The following is a 14,897-nucleotide window of genomic DNA, read 5'->3' on the forward strand; positions in this document are numbered from 1 at the left end:
AGTTCTATATCGACATAACCTGAAAGGCTGCTCAGCAAGGAAGAAGCCACTGCTCCAAAACCGCCATAAAAAAGCCAGACTACAGTTTGCAAGTGCACATGGGGACAAAGATCTTACTTTTTGGAGAAATGTCCTCTGGTCTAATGAAACAAAAATCAAACTCTGGTAAGGATGCACTGATACCACTTTCTTTCTTCCGATCCGATTCCAATATCACAAATCTCAGTATCGGCCGATACAGATCCCAAGCCGATTCCAGTGTTGTTTTTTTGCATAATCAGTTAAGCATATCTTAACATTATTGTGTGGAACTAATTGGGAGTACTCTTTAATATGTAAAGAAACACATACCTCTAACTACACATTATTTCAATATAAATGTATAGCTTATTAAGAAACACTTTATTATTAACTAGTATACTGGATAATGTAGCAGATAAAATAAACAGTAATTCCAGTCTTCAAGTCTTCAGTAGAAAAGAAACCAGTGTTTAATGTTTGCCTTTTTTCCCCCCAAAAATGTTTCAACTTGCATCTGGACTTTAAAGGATTCAGATCTCTTTTTTTGTTCAATTTAGTTGTAAGACATCAGTCCACTTTTCATTCACACAGTTATTTTTTGGAACCCGTTCAACTTAAATATTGTTATATATTGTAAACAAATACTAATGATGACAACAATAATAATAATAATAATAATAATAATAATAATAATAAATTGTTATTAATATTATTATTATGGACTTTTAATTTTAATTTTAAATACAACAGTAATACATTTAAATCATGCATTTTGTAAACCCTCACGCTTTTATTTTGACATTCTAAACTCTCCAGGAAGTCCTTTATGTGTCTGTTTATAGGCAAGTTCACATTAGTTTAATTCGCTTCTTATTAAAATTCTGGTAAAATGCACCTCTGGTCCCATTCTAAATGCATATTATAAGTGAACCGAACTATTGAGCATACATCCTAGATGTTGTTCTTGAATAGCGCTCAAATATTGCGCACCGCTGTGAAGGCTAAAAATAGCCGCGAGTGCATCACCAGCCTGTGCGTGAGTTTGTGTCAACAGAGCAGCATCATTCACTAACGCGCTGGTGCTGCACATACTATATATTTACTTATTAAACACAGCCTTTTGTGATTCACAGAGCTATCGCACATCTTCAGGTGGCTTTGAATAAAATGCACGAGTCATATGAACTGCTTTAATTGTGTTTTTATGGTTCTTTTATGTCATTTTTGGAGCTTGACAATAACGAACTTGACTAACACACAGTATCGGATTTGGATCGGGCTCATCGGACCGATACCCGATCCGTCTAAAAGCTTGAGTATCGGAGCTGATACCGATCCAGGTATCGGATCGGTGCATCCCTACTCTTTGGCCATAATGACCATCGTTATGTTTGGAGGAAAAAGGCGAAGAACACCATCCCAACCATGCAGCATGGGGTTGGCAGCATCATGTTGTGAGCTTTGCTGCAGGAGGGACTGGTGCACTTCACAAAATAGATGGCATCATGAGGAAGGAAAATTATGTGGATATATTGAAGCAACATCTCAAGACATCAGCCAGGAAGTTAAAGCTTGGTCACAAATGGGTCTTCCAAATGGACAGTGACCACAAGCATACCTCCAAAGTTGTGGCAAAATGGCTTAAGGACAACAAAGTCATGGTATTGGAGTGGCCATCACAAAGCCCTGACCTCAATCCGATAGAAAATTTGTGGGCAGAATGGAAAAAGCGTGTGCGAGCAAGAAGGCCTACAAACCTGACTCAGTTACACCAGTTCTGTCTGGAGGAATGGGCCAAAATTCCAGCAACTTATCGTGAGAAGCTTGTGGAAGGCTACCCAAAACAATCTGACCCAAGTACAAACAATTTAAAGGCAATGCTACCAAATACTTACAAAGTGTATGTCAACTTCTGGCCCGCTGGGAATGTGATGAAAGAAATAAAAGCTGAAATAAATCATTCTCTCTACTATTATTCTGACATTTTACATTCTTAAAATAAAGTAGTGATCCTAATTGACCTAAGACAGGGAATGTTTTCTACGATTAAATGTCAGGAATCTCAGTGAAAAACTGAGGTTAAATGTATTTGGCTAAGGTGTATGTAAACTTCTGACTTCAACTGTATATGTGCGTTAGCTGATTTGACGCCAGGTTTGTTTACATGACTCTTGAAGGGGCGGGGTTAAAACTGACTAACTCTAACCCTGATTAAAGATAAAAATCTATAAAATAGCAAATATGCACGAATGAATCATTCATAATAAGACCAGTAACATGCATTAATAAAATAAATAGGGTCGATTTTGATTTTATGCAGACTTTAATGTTTTACAGCGTGTAATTTCTCATTTATATGTTTCTCACTGAATGTCCGTGACCAGCTAAGCAGGCAGTATTTTTTATAGCCATAAAGAAATGTATAACATTACTAGTAATTCAGGTGTGAGCAAAATCTGATCATAGTTGGAACTTCTAACCCATATGTAGGTCAGTGGTACTCAATTAAAGTTCCAAGAGGTCCAGCCTTTAAATTTCCTTCCTAGCAAAGATCAGAACATTTATACTGAACTTAAACCTGTTTCTGGAGCCAGTATGTTGTATGCCTGTGAAATGAAATGGCCAATGTGCATTTCAGTAAGATTCATTACATGAGCAATAATTCATTGATTTATTAATTGAGCACTTTATTCATTGATTATAGGAAATTTCATCCTTAGTGGAGCTCACCCCCCTTTCCGATTATTGGATGCTGTGGACTTGAGAAATGCAGTTCAGTCTTAAAAGAAAGGGGAAACATTTGGTTGCATTTTATTTTGTGATTACACTAAAATAGAGAACGGTCCATGGATGAGTAATAGAGAACTGGTGTGGGAGATGAGTGTAAGATGCAGTTTTTGTGTCGTCATTGCAGTGTAAAGGCATACAGGTGTTCTGTGCTGAGAAAAAAAATGCTATGCTATGTTTATAATTATATTAATTTATAAGAAGTGATGTGCAGTCCAGATGGAACCATTCCGTTCCAGATCTAGACCGCAGCTTTGTTACTTGGTGACCTCAGCCTTACGTGGTAGTATAGTGTAAGAAATAAATATAATTCGATTTTTCTGCTAATCATTTTTGCTTGTCAAATGGGTTAGCCACATCTTTATTATCATCTTTATATTATAATATTTATTCTATTGTTGTTAAGTTAGGGTTAATGCATGGTCAGCTGGTCATTATTGCAATTTAAACCCCCGATGGGGTTATCAGGACCTCGGCACAAAGCGCAAAATTGTCATCCTGCTTATAACATGGCTACTTTCCAAATAAACAAATGGACATGACACGTTGATTTGAGTTTAAATTATTTAATTATGTGAGAAGGTGGAGACCTGTGGAGTGATGCAAGAGACAATTATGCAAGTTTATTGGTCATTATACAAAAATATTGGACTGTAGAATGCCACGATTGACCAATCAAAACTAAGTATTCCAGCAGTCTGTGTAATAATGTATTTATTACAGTTGTTCTTATTCTTTTATTTTGTCGTTCTTATTGGTTATGCTCTGAACAATGTAATTTAATATGGCATAGAAATTATTTTCAGAAAACGACAGATGTACTGTATGATAACAGGTCTACATTGCAATAATGACAATTGTGTAATTGCACTGTGTTGTTAGACAATTTTTTTTCCTTCATAATTTTTGAAAGTAAGATTTGAAAGTAAGGTTTTGAATGAAAAAGTGCAAGAAAGAAAACAAAACCACTGTGAGCTTCATAATTTTCTCACAACATTGTAACACAAGATTGATAGAAGAAAACATTCTAAGATGAGAAACAAATACTTTTGTGTGGGGTCTTGAGTTGCAAAGCATATTTAAATTCTCAGATAAAAATCAACAAAAAAACTAAGAATTTTAGAGCCAATATGTTTAATATAAAGTGCCTAAATGGTTGATGCATGTTTTGGCCTTTCATTTCCTATGCCTGTCTCCTATTAGTCATTAGGGAACTAAGCCTAAAACTTGTTTCCTGTGTTTTTCAGGGGCCAAATGATCTCAGCTGAGGACTGTGATTTCATTAAGAAGTTTGAAGTTGCCAACTCTGAGGATAAGCAAACAATTCTGACCAAAGAAGGACATCAGGTTGACACTAGTTTTTTCCCTTTCCACCCTGTTTAATCATAGGAGAGTGGAAATTTACTACATTAATTTTTCATTAATATAACTGATCAGACATTTTTATGATGTTTGGTAAGTACATTGTAGTCTTTGTGAATAAGACTGAATGTATAGACTCAAATTGTATGTGGTTGTATTGCTTTAAAAGATTTACAGTATATACATTCATCTAATTCTTCTATAATGTTTGATTGTAGTGTGCAAAGACCTTCCTCAACCTGATGGCTCATATTTCCAAGGAGCAAACAGTTCAGTACATCTTGACCCTGATTGACGACACGCTGCAGGTAAAAACACGCACTCATGCACAATTTCAAATGTGTAATAAGTACAACTATAATGTCCATTTCCTCATAGCCTGTCAGACTGAAATGCTTCAGAGTATAAATTAATAACAATAACTTGACTATGTGAAGAATTTCAGTTATGTATTGAAAATGAAAAATTCAGACAGTTATGTGAATATTTCTATGGCATTTGCTTTTTTTCTTTCACAAATACACAGTCACAGCCTTGGTCTGCAAATATTCAAAAAGCAGAAACAGCAGGTCCTCGAGCTTACTCTCTGTTGGTGCACAGATAAATAGTGCATTATTGCCCAGACACAGATTGATGCTCTGGTATAGCTTTTTCCTCTGTATATTGCATCAATATTATCTGTCAAGACTGTGCAGACAAATGACCTTAACTTTCAATTGCTTTTATGGAGTCTGTGGGACTGCAGTGTCTATACTGAGCATTTCTGTGTTCATACAATGACTCGTCATCTCACAGTTCATTTAGCCTGTGCCTCTATGATGAGGTCTTTATTAATATTCAAAGTGATCATAATTTTAAAACCAAAACAAACAGGCTCATCTTTCCATTTTAGAATGATTTTTATTTTACCCATCTGTCTCTTGGGAAATGGAGGGTCTGTTTTGCTTTGCATTTGCTGAACTATTCAAGTATGTTGTACATGTAGGGTATATAAAGCATTAAGGATGCAGCAGTGTTACCAATTATAGCACATGAAGTGAAACAGAGGCACTTCACCGTTACAAATGGTGTATTGTAGCTGTTGTTTGCATCGTTGGCTTCCAAAAGAGAAATCTGTTTCTTACATTGCTGGTTAACCTCCATCAGACACTCAACAGAATAGTAATAACTATAAACACAATGAAAGTTATAGTATTTTCTACATATTTAATGTACATTTATATAATGGTATGTCTTCAGTATGTAGACCTTTTCTTATAATGTGAAAAGATTTTGGCAGGGCATCGTCTTACTGAAACAAAGCAGGTGCTCTTTGGCTGGGTTTCTTTTGAACATTACTTGGAAAAATTATCCAAGGAACATCTTCTAAATAAAAGTTTAAAAGCTTCCGAAGAAAGGTTCAGCTGCTGAAATAGATCAGTGTGCAGTGACTAATAGTCACTTGTAAAAAGTTAATAGTTTAAAAAAAATAAAATTCCGATGGAAAGCTAAAACGAAATTAAACCTTTAACATTTTTATCAGAAGGTGGCCTTGGACCATAATTTTTCTATAATCACCTTTTCTTATCAATTTGTTTTATGTTACCATAATGGGTCTTTTGCTCCACCATGCAGGAAAATCATCAGAGAGTGAATATTTTCTTTGATTATGCCAAGAAGACTAAGAACACAGCCTGGTCGTATTTCCTCCCAATGCTGAACCGTCAAGACCTCTTTACTGTTCACATGGTAAGTTGCTATAGACTTTATTCACAGCAGCGCCATCTTTGATTCTTAATAGGAATCACAACAAGGCTGTGAGGGATAGACGTACAGTCTCTTCAATGGGCTGTACAGTTGTTTAAAGTGTTTTTGGATCGTTCGGCTGACAAAACATTGAAAAAATATCTTTCCAAGAAATTGAATTTGACAAAAAACTCGACAACATGAGTTAGATTATTAATTAGCTTTAAACTGTGCATGCCATTGAAGAGACAGTAAGTATATTCCTCCACATAGTCCACCTAGTTTAAATATCTTCAGTAGAATATTTAGTCTACTTACTGTATATGTCCTCTTAACATAGTTAAGTATTTGACATAGATGTGAATTCATTAATTTAGCGCATTTTAATTAGCTAATTTCACCTGCTTTGGCCTCCTACGTTCTACTGTAAAAGAACCAGCTACCAGCAAAAGAACTTATATTTAAATGATATATTTTATCAAATTATATTTAATTAATTTCAGGACTGTGCAGATGGTGTTTGTTTAATTACAGACAAAATTCAACATGGAATATGAAACAATATCACACAGTCAATAGCCCCTTTCACACATACAGCGTTTTCCAGAAAATGTACTGACATTTTCAGGTTAGAGGTCATGTGTAAACACGGCCCTTTTGAAAATACTGGTTAATTTTGCTTTGGCAATGTCCATTAATGAAAAGATGTATCATTAGTACCTATAAATGTCCATTTTGATGGTATGTGTGAACAGTACATGTGGAACATTTACCAGTAAAGGCAACCCAATGATTTTCCTGTAATTTAACTGGTTGCATGTGTGAAAGGGGCTAATGAGACAACACACTGCCCATTTTCTCTTGAAGGTAATACTGCTAAATAATTTTGGAACAAAGTTAGTTTATACTCTCATCTTGGTGTAATTATTCTGTAATGACGTCATAGCCTAGACAGCAGTTACAGGTATTGTCCAACAGCTGCCAGACTGTAACTTGCTTAGTGCCGCATAGTGTTTTGTTCTTAAAAGTAAATATTTAGTTCTTTTAATTTTAACAACAACCTCTATATGCTTTATTATTGTGCAGATGATTGGGCTATTATTCAGGGCCATTACCCTTAAACCTGTTTGAGAACCTTAATTGATGTGGAGTTCATCAATAATGAATCAAAAGGATCTCCATGCTTAGTTTTGAACAGTCACTCAAAAGCTAAATGATTTTCCTGGATACTTTCATTCTAAGGACACCTACTTCACACGCAGAGCACCATGGAGTCAGTTGTCACACTTTAATTACCCTTCAGGCAGATGGTGGTCACAGGGCGATGAACTGCGTGAGGATGTATTGATTCCCCGTGCCATGCTCACCTCCGCTCTTAATGAAACTGTTTAAAGTTCTCCCTTTGCATTGCGAGCAGAGTAAATGTCATGTCATGTGGAAACATCAGAATGGCTCTGAATTCAGTCATTATCATATCACACACAGAGATGTAGGGAGGGAAAGAGCCCTCAGTGAATTGCTTCATCTTGACAATAATTTGAGCATATTCTTTACCATTTGCACATTATTACGGCTAATGTGTTAATTTACGATTCTTAATTTCCGGTTGAATGTTTCTGTCTAAAGCAAAGTCACCTCCACTTATCACAATTATGGCACATAATTCGCCTTATTTGACATTTGGCCTTTTGCCACTTATAATTAGAGGGGAATATAGAGATAGGATAGGAAATAATTAGGAACTGGGTACTGCTGAGGAATAGTGGTAAAAATAAATTTTAACCATTGATTCTTCAGTTCGTCTGCCTTTGGAAGTCCAAACAAAGAGGTTTTGCTTTCACAGTGTCTTCTCGACATAGTGACAACACTAACCCAACTGATCCTGGCCTCTGCTATAACTACGTTTGTTTTAGGGCAGGCCAAAGTAGCCCTTAGGCGGTCATTATGCAAATGTGTTACATAGTGACGTAGATACTTTACGGAAGAAATGGCTGGGCTGCAATCCAGCCGTTTCTTGTAGTTCTTGAGCAGTGTTGCCTGTGGGAGAGAAAAACTCCCTTTTGCGTGGACTTTGTGCTTTGTAACTTTGCAGACCTTTTACATGCACAAACAGCTATATTACTCACTAAAGGAAAGGTAAAATCCCCAAAAGCATAATAGGGCCTCTTTAATAGTGGCTGTAAGCAATTTTCCTGTTCCATATGATTTTTTCTGTCCACATACAGGGATAGAATTTAAGCGTGTCATAAATTGTTGCCATTCTAAAGTAGTTTCATTCATGTATGTGTAATTGTTCATGTTGTTCATAAGATGCATTATGCTTTGCTGCAATTTATACCCTCACTGAGCACTTTATTAGGAACACTATGGTCCTAATAAAGTGCCCAATGTGGTCTTCTGCAGTTGTAGCCCATCCACCTCAAGGTTCGACGTGTTGTGCATTCTGAGATGCTATTCTGCTTACTACAATTGTACAGAGTGGTTATCTGAGATACCGTAGCCTTTCTGTCAGCTCGAACCAGTCTGACCATTGTCTGTTGACCTCTCTCATCAACAAGGTGTTTCCTTCCACAGAACTGCCCCTCACTGGATGTTTTTTGTTTTTTGGCACCATTCTGAGTAAACTCTAGAGACTGCTGTGCGTAAAAATCCTAGGAGATCAGCAGTTACAGAACTACTCAAACCAGCCTGACTGGCTCCAACAATCATGACACGGTTGAATTATAATTTTTGTTTTTTTGTGACAAGAATACTGGTTTGTTATCAAAATAGAATGCCAGTTGTGAAGCTCAACAATAACGTTAGGGCAACCAGAAATTGGAATGCCTACTATATGACCAACAATACAGCCAATACAATATGCTGTATTTTATCTCCAGTAATAAGTTCACTGTCAGTGTTAACAGCCCTTTCATCTCATTGTATTTTTCTGTCCAAATTGTAAACTTTGCAGAACTTCTAATATTACCATCTCCTTAGGTTGAATTGCTTCTGTTGTAGTATTTCTCATCTGTTGCTTTGGTTAAAAATGTCTATTTTTCCACAGTATCGTTTACAATAAAGGGAAAGTAAGGACTGTTGCCAGTCCTTATGAATTGCAGGAAGGAGCTGTATGTAAGCCACAGATAACAGAAATACCTGTTTACAGGCATTGACACAAAATTTCTGTTTTCCCCTTCAGGCTGCGAGGATCATAGCCAAGCTGGCTGCCTGGGGTCGTGACCTAATGGAGGGCAGTGACCTGAACTACTACTTCAACTGGATTAAAACCCAGCTCAGCTCTCAGGTAGAAAGCACAATGAGATTCCATTATAAATTCATCAGAGCTTCTCTATCCTAATTAAAATGTTTAATTATGATTTAAAATTGTTGGTCACTTTATTTTACAATGTTGATTGTTACTGTGTATTTACATACTACATTTTATTTTGTAGAGATGTACTGGCCTATTATTATTGTTATTACTATAATAATAAATAATAATAATAGTAAATATGTTTAACACGGCATTGTAAAATAAATTGATAGCACCTTGTTTTAAATTAAGTTTTTAAGCATGTTCTTGTATGCACAAAATAGCTCTGCCTATTTCTCAGCAGGCTATTATTTGTTAGATTGATCCAAAAAAATGGTCTCATCCTCCTTTACTTCACCTTATCAAAAACACATCTACTTCCACTCTCACTCACAGAACATACTGTATCTTGCTCTTTGTGCATTATAATGTTGTGTTTGTGCCTTTTGATGTAAATTTTCATCACAAAAAGAAACTTCAAATGATGCCATCGCTTTCTTCTTGTTTTCATTCCTCCTGCATTCACTGGAGTGTGAAAGGCAAGAAAGGACATAAAAGAATTTGTGATGTATCAAAACACTGACCATATGCTATGTTTCTTTTCAAAATCTCTCTAGCTCTGGAGGCAGTTTTTAAATAAAAGCCCTTTTATAGTAAAAGCAAGATGCAAAATTAACTTTTTACCATTATTTGCCAGTGACAATTAAAATGAGAGACCTCACTGGCCACAAGTATTACTTGCCATAAAATTATATTTTGCTTTATTGTTATCAAAAATACAGTACTGTGCAAAAGTCTTAGGCATTTCAGATGTTTCACAAAAACATTTGTATTAAGATGGTTATTTATATCTTCAGCTTTATTGTGTCAATAGGAAATATACATTTAAGACTCCCAAACAGTCCTTTTGCAAATAGAATAGAATAGAAGAACAGGGAGCCCTGCAACAGATGGCATTGAAGCTTGGAGCATCCTATTTGCCAACAACCAAGAGAAACTTTGTTGAGGTGTACCTTGGAGAAATGGTGCTGTTTTGAAAGCAAAGGTAGTCGCACCAAATATTGATTTAGCTTTTTTTATGTTTACTGAACTTTGTATGATGTTAATTGATAAATGAAAACTATTTATAGCATTATGACATTTGTGACATATTTTTGAAGACATTCTCACTATGCAACATTTTTTACAAGTGCCTAAAACTTTTGCACAGTACTGCATATGTTGTCCTTTTGGCAATGTAATCATTTAGTTGTTTTTTTCCTTGCATATTTGTGGCAAATAATGCAGCTCATTATATCACTTACAGCATGTTATACGATATAGGCCCATCTCCGTTTCTCTGTGAAACTGCACTTTTCCACTGTCGGCCCAGTGCGAGCCAGGGCTATCAACTGGCCAGCCGGCGCCAGTAACGTCAGACCTCGAGCTGCAAGACCAAAATCGATCTGCGTTACCCCCAACATTAGGCCAATATCTCTGCAGCATTGCCCAAAAACCGAGAAGGGTATAGCTGAAGGCATAGCTCCAAAAAGGGGCACAAACCCCTTTTGGATTAACTCCGCCCTCTTTTGGAGATTCCTCTCCCATTTGGAGGTCTCCGGCCTGCAGCTATACCTACTTGCAAAAACCCGCCCTTAATGTGCCGCTGCGGTGCCATTGTACCACACCACGCCCATTTCACAAGCAAGAGGGAAGCTCAAGCTGAGGTATCATATTATTCTGTTATCTAGAATATCGAGTTTATATCGAAAGTAAACAGCAAGATAAGTTAGCATTGACAACTCACCCACTGTATCTGCCATAGTGTCCTGAGTGGTGTCTTCACTAACAGCGGGACGATGTCCCAGCACACCGTCTATGAAAGTTCAACGAACCATGGAAAGTAATTTCTTTGGGCACCACTTTGTCCATTGGGCATTTTAATGGATTTGTACTGTGCCGTATTTTTTTTTTCACGAACCTGTACTGTTTTGCGCTGGATACACAAACTGGGAAGTTCAGCGAAACTCCACCTTTGACATTGAACCCGCCCCAATCCCCGATTGGCCTTGTTTGGCCCAAGGGTAATCGGCAGGCCAAAGGCCATTGACTGTTGGCCCCGAGAAAGCCCCGAGGAGGCACGATGAAGCCCCGGAAGTGACAGTGGGAATGCAATTGGTACGCACTAGCATGCCCTCATTTGGCCCCATAGTGGAAACGTGGCTAATTGTGGGGGGGGCTCCACAGCAGTAGAGTGCTTTAGCTAAAGCACACAACAACAGGAATGAGTGGAGAAGTGCCTAGAGCACGACTGTACCTGGACCCTCTTGATTGGTGAAAGAGGTTCTTGCCTCACTGCCCAGGTAGCTCTGCTACAGCAGCCTGGCCACAGAGACAAATTAAAGGATTTGCTCTAGGGCACAGTGGTGATAAGTGAAGTTGCTTGAATCATTTACCACCAGCACAGGGGAGCCAGGGGTTGACCTTCCTTGTGATGAAACCAACCAAAGACTCTGATGCACCACTTCAACACAGTTTGCTATAGAGTAGGTGTTGTTACTTTCTTGAGAAAATTGGTGAAGCATCTTGTATTGTGGTTTTGAGTTATAATCTTTTTCTCTTTGTCCGGCTATATCCTTTCAGTGTTGATATGCATTGTATATCAGTGCAAAAGCTTAGCCTGTGGATGTAAACAGTTCCAGGAAAAAGTATGTGAACCTTTGGATTTAATAGAGTCTGCTTAAATAACACACAAACAATGATACATTGTATTGTCTTTATTTTTCAGTATTTTTATTGAACACATGCTGTAAACAGTGCACTTTTGAATTTGGAAAAACTTAATTGTTTTAACAATTTTATCTAATCTTCAAACATGTCCTGGTTTAGAACTTGAATTTCACAGAATCCACATTTAAGATTAATGAAATTCAATTTTAATTCAGTAGCAATAACAGGACATAGGTTTTGATTATATAGAAGATTTGATGTTTGTGTCAATAATTCAAAATATTTCTTTCATTTGGGGTTAGAAACCAGCAGGAGAGAGGCTGAGAGAGAGAGTACTACATTGGTTGGCTTGACTGAAAAAATGAGATTGAACAAAAACAGGATGATTTTTGGCTGTGTGGCAGAAAAGATATTCGTTATAACTACCAATGATTTATAAAGCATTTATAAATGATCCATTTATCATTTATTTAATGATAGATTAAATGCTTTAGGCCACGTATATACTACGTTTTCGTTTGAAAACACATTAATTCCGCTATGTCGAAAATACTCTCCATAACTGCATACTTTGGAATACGATAACATTAAGAAACTCAATACGGAGGTTTCACACTTAAACGGATTAGTGTTGACGTGGCTTTAGATTCACTTTAGATTAGATGATATGCAGTAGATTAAATGATGAAATAACATATTAAAGTTGAAGTGTAAATTGCAAAAATAACAACAGTTTTTAAACAGGTTTCATGAACATTTGTCATTAGTCTGACAAACAGGTAGTCTCTCTCATTAAGCCAATGTTGCTGCGTCGGGCTGGACGGGCTGCTCAAACGAAAGCGTTTATTTTTAATGTTCCACATGAATTTCTGGGTGCGTGGGAGTAAGAAATCAAGGACATTTTGATGAATAGAAGGTTTTGATAGCACCAAAGTGCCAGAGCCACAGTGTTTATACTTTTTGGGAAATCAAAGCCAACAAGTGGCTTACTTCATCTCTTTAACTGGGAATGCAAGAAAGTATTTATCTATTTAAAAGTTTTTTTTGTTTTGTTTTTTTGTTTGTTTTTTTTACTATTAACTAAGTTTTTTTTTTCGTAATTAAAACAGTTATTAACTCACCTTTTAATGTCTACATTTCAAAACTGAATTTTGAAAATTCTCAATACACTATGTTAGTGTGGAATAGCAAATATAGGAGGCTGCTTCTTAGTGATAAATATTGATGGAGGTTTTTCATTTATTCATACAATGGACTCTGGCTTGCAGTGGATTTATCTATTTATAGATCATGTGACAAAAAAAATGTCTTGGTTCATTATCAGTTCCACTACAAATCATGTAGGATGTTGCCTTTTTCATGCTGTATCATATTTTAGCCTGAGGGCTCTCTGCAAAAATTAATGTTTTGAAAATAGATGACCACTCTCAGATCGTTTCATGTTTATTAGACCATTCAGAGTGCACTCCATAAATTTGTTTCATTATATCTAAGCAGAGGTGGCTATGTTAAAATAAACATTTTAAAGATCCCATGAAATCAGAGTTGTAGTTTTGTGGCTTTTAGTCCATGTTTATTAGCTTGGAGGCCTTCTGTATGCTAGTGGTCTTCTAAATTAACTGTATATCTGCTAAATTAACTTTTAGCAGATATACACATTTAAAATGTATAGTCTGTCTGGAACACAGACTAAAAATACTGACGACTTTTGTAGAGGTAGACAGATGTTGGTTTTACCGATTAATCGGTGCCGATAGTTGCTTTTTGGAACTATTGACAAAAATCTGTGCCGACAGTTGCCAATAGTGGTTTCACAATTTTGTTTTTTCAAAATAAGAGTCCCTGCTGTGTTTCGGGCTTGTTTATACTTAAAAGTCTCGCGTTATACACCAAATCTTAAGTTTTCTGGTTATTTTTGGTTGAACAAAAAACTGCATCTGGGATTTTATTCAGTTTGGACTCTTTGTCTTTGCCTGCCATAGTAAACAAATATAAGAAAGTTTTTTGACGTCGTATAAATCTATTAAAAAAATTAAATAAAATAGGAAATACGTTAACACAAGAAAGAAAACTGTGCATGTCAAGTGATTTCATGGAGTCTTAAAATGAATTAGAATAGTTGTCCTCACTAAGCCAAATTACTATAAACAGTAATTGAATTATGTTTCAGCTTTGTTTTTAGATGCTGCCAATTGTTTACTTTTAAGTCACATTTCAACCTTTTGTTTCAAGCATTTGATTTTGCAGTGCAGCTGTGACCGCAATGAATTCAGGGCTACACTCCCACAAAATTTGAGACGATTGAATGTCATGAACAAGCTGTCTCACTGACTCCACTTGTACAGGAGTCATTTATATTCCTGCTATCATTGTCCAAGCGCACCGCTCAAGTCTGCTCCAACAAGAGGCCCAAAATCACAGATTTTTTTTCTTTCTATCTTTTTTTTGTTGTTGTTGTTAGAAACTACATGGTACAGGTGCAGAACCCGGAACAGGAACCATCTCTCCCAGTGAAGTGAGTATATCACAAAGGTGGCGGATGTGCAGCTCTGTAAATGAGCCTCCTTTTAAGAGCCTCCTCTTTTTAAGATTTTTCCGCTGCTTTTTTCCATTCATATCCACTGTAAATCTTTTCACTTGCACTTCTGCACTTGTCTAATACTACAGCACCTTATTTCTCTTGGCCCATCTAGATGCATTTTTATTAAGATTTTTTTCCTTTCTGAAGACACACCACTTGACTAGATAGATTAAAAAGACCACCAGAAGTCCTTTGTTTTGCTATGTAGCAATCTTCCTCTTTCATTAATCTATCTCCCTTGTGTCGCCAAGTCAAAATCTGCTCGTGCGATGCAAGCGGCCCACAAATTTTAATTCAGTTTCCTCACGTGGCTCTTAAGAAGTCTCCACTTTGCTAATTCCTCATGACCTGTCTCCATGTCTCTTCTGTTATCTGGACCACTCTGCTTTTATGCAAATGGTGCTGATCCACAGCATC

The 14,897-nt window shown here is 36.6% G+C and overlaps 1 protein-coding gene across 2 annotated transcripts in view; it reads left to right on the forward strand.

Moving 5' to 3' along the window:
* atp6v1h (ATPase H+ transporting V1 subunit H) overlaps nucleotides 1-14,897 on the forward strand; it is a 62,620-nt gene that overhangs the window by 2,823 nt on the left and 44,900 nt on the right. The window contains exons 3-7 of one of the 2 annotated variants that reach the window (XM_051701602.1): nucleotides 4,056-4,155; nucleotides 4,389-4,478; nucleotides 5,785-5,898; nucleotides 9,077-9,181; nucleotides 14,361-14,414. In XM_051701602.1, coding sequence (XP_051557562.1) covers nucleotides 4,056-4,155; nucleotides 4,389-4,478; nucleotides 5,785-5,898; nucleotides 9,077-9,181; nucleotides 14,361-14,414 — 463 coding nt within the window. The remainder of the gene's footprint in view (nucleotides 1-4,055; nucleotides 4,156-4,388; nucleotides 4,479-5,784; nucleotides 5,899-9,076; nucleotides 9,182-14,360; nucleotides 14,415-14,897) is intronic. The other variant, XM_051701603.1, reaches the window with a different exon arrangement.

The sequence above is a fragment of the Myxocyprinus asiaticus genome, chromosome 6 (assembly GCF_019703515.2).
Source record: "Myxocyprinus asiaticus isolate MX2 ecotype Aquarium Trade chromosome 6, UBuf_Myxa_2, whole genome shotgun sequence".
In the NCBI taxonomy this organism is placed as follows: domain Eukaryota; kingdom Metazoa; phylum Chordata; class Actinopteri; order Cypriniformes; family Catostomidae; genus Myxocyprinus; species Myxocyprinus asiaticus.